At 39.8% G+C, this 2,706-nt stretch overlaps 1 protein-coding gene across 1 annotated transcript; it reads left to right on the plus strand.

The window, feature by feature from the left end:
* Positions 1 to 2,706, plus strand: LOC107879920 (pathogenesis-related protein 1A-like). The gene has a single exon (XM_047394989.1). It carries the CDS (start codon positions 54 to 56, stop codon positions 543 to 545), a length of 492 nt encoding a protein of 163 aa, XP_047250945.1. The 5' UTR covers positions 1 to 53; the 3' UTR covers positions 546 to 2,706.

Here is a 2,706-nt window from a genome sequence, read left to right on the forward strand (position 1 = left end):
AATCACCTTCTCTTTTTCCCTCCAATTTGTCTCAAAAAGCAAAGAAAAAAGAAATGGAGATCTCAAAAAAGCTTTCAGCCTTTGTTGTGTTCATGGTTTTAGCCATGGCTCATTGTTCATTGGCCCAAAATTTGCCTCAGGATATCGTTTTATCCCACAACAACGCCCGTGCACAAGTTGGGGTCCTACTCCCACCACTAACATGGAACGACACACTTGCTGCCTATGCCAATCAATATGCATCCACCAGATTAGCTGAATGCACTTTGGTGCATTCAGATTCACCCTATGGTGAAAATCTTGCCATGGGCTACGGCGACTTTTCGGCAGTGGAGGCCATTACCATGTGGGTCGGAGAGAAACCAAACTACGACTATGACTCCAACTCCTGCAAACAAGATATGTGCGGGCACTATACTCAAGTGATCTGGAAAAACACCCTTCAGGTTGGATGTGCAAGACTGAAATGTGATAATGGTGATGCATGGTTTGTGTCATGCAACTATTATCCCCCTGGAAATTACATCGGCGAGAAACCTTATTAATTAAGTAATTAATTGAGATGCATGGCTTCAGTAATTTTATAGTAATTGCATTACTTTCATTCCATGTAAGTCTAAGTTTATATAATATATGTGAGGTTCCAATTTCGGCTTGTAATATGGGAAGTTTCCCCTTTTATGTAATTTTTTGATGATAATGGAATTGCGCAGTTTCAATTTAAAAAAAGTACTTTGTTATTCACTCTTATAATTGTAGACACCTAATTCTGTCTCTCCCGAAAACTCAAATTACATATTTTTATCCCTGTCTTACCACGTGCCTTCACCTGTATGATTATATTCCATAAAAATGCAAAAATAATAAACCCACTAACAAACCTAATCCCCAATTATTCTTTTGTAACAAAATTAACCAACTCTCCTATCAATTTTGGACAACACGTCACTACCCCATGCCCCCATACCCTACCCAATACCCACCCTCACCTCATATGTACACACATACACACAAAAACAAATTGGACCTCAGCATACACGAAAAAAAAAAGCACGATCAGTAACAAAACAAAAAAAAAAGAAAGAGAACATTCAGCATCATCTCCTTCACCTCAAAAAGCTCCATTTTCGTCACACACAGAATAGAGGAGGAGAAAGGGAATAATTTCCAAGAGGGGCCCACAGTAAAAGAAAGAGGACCATTTTTTCTTGGCTTCTTTTTGAATTACCCAGAGTACATCTTCTCCATTGTTTTCTCTATCACATACACAACACCAATATCAGCAAACAAACAACCAGCGAACACCGACCAATAATCCAACAACCAATACACAACCCGAACCACCAGCCACCGTCGAATCACATAAACCGACCCAACCGACCTGAATTCGACCCGCAACCCATGACCCGAACTAGCATATTGGCTCAACAGCCCGAGAACCTTCTAGAAAACAGCAATACACGGATCGCTCCATGAGGAACTGATATACGACACAAACGCACACACGCACAGATCAGGAGAAAGGAAAGAAGATTGAGTGATAGAGAGGGGGTTTGAGAGAGAAATCGACAAGAGAGGGGAAAATTATGAGAGAGAGCTGCGAGAGAGAGAGCTGCGAGAGAGAGAGAGAGCTGCGAGGGAGAAGTCGGGGTTAACATTTTCGCCGAGCTGATCACCGTAAAAACACTCGCTGTCACCGAAATACGACCCTCTTCCATCAGTTTTGCCGCCGTCTGTATTCTGGAGTTCCGGCCATACATCTTTTTCTTGGTTTTTCTTGTAAAATTTGGATATTTGTTGGTTCACTGCTCTTGGCGAATTTTTGTTCGTATATTGTCTGTTCTGAGTTATTTTATCTTGGGGTCATTGAAAGATGGTAAAAGGGATGCATACTGGAGCTGGGGGTTTGAGTTGAGGTTTCGAATCGAGATTCTTCAGCACGCGGATTCTTCCTCTCGATTGACTGATATTCGGAATAAAATCATCATTGAGGTCCATTTCTACTCCTTTCTTTTTTTTTTATTTTCATTGTTGATGGAATATGGTGTATTGGATGGAATCCGTGTGATGTTTGATCTTGATTAGTGATGAATTGCTACTTCGATATTGACTTGTTGCTTAATTTCATTGAAATAGAAATCATGAATTGAAAAAATTAGAGTTAAAAGGGAATTTGGGGGTGAGAATTGAAAACTTGATATAATTGGTGAATTTTGGTTAGCTTGATTCATGAGTTGTTTGACTTGAAATGAACTTTAATTGATCTTGGTAGTATTATGATACGTCGATTGGTTTAGGCAAACATAGATTGGGTAGGCAAAATTTAGGAATGGTGTTTCCATTGAATGTTTGGTTGCGCGTTTGTGGAATGTCTTCTAGTTTATTGCATTGGATTCAAGTGTATTCATTTGTCCGGGGAATGCCCCGAGGTTTCATGTATTTATTCACCGGGGAATGCCCCAAGGTTTCAATGTATTTATTCACCGGGGAATGCCCCCCGTAATATTATGTTGGCGGAAGATGATCGAGATGAAGGTCCGAGGCATCGGGTGAAGCATTGGAGCTTAGTCTAGATTTAGTTTAGAACAAGGTTTATATTTTGGTATTTTTTTTCTATCTTTGGACTGTATGATTGGACTGGGACTTTACATTTTGGATTGTTTTGTTTTGTTTATTGTTTGATTATTTTGCGTGCTTTTGTGTGGT

Source organism: Capsicum annuum, chromosome 8 (assembly GCF_002878395.1).
Source record: "Capsicum annuum cultivar UCD-10X-F1 chromosome 8, UCD10Xv1.1, whole genome shotgun sequence".
Taxonomy (NCBI): Eukaryota; Viridiplantae; Streptophyta; class Magnoliopsida; order Solanales; family Solanaceae; genus Capsicum; species Capsicum annuum.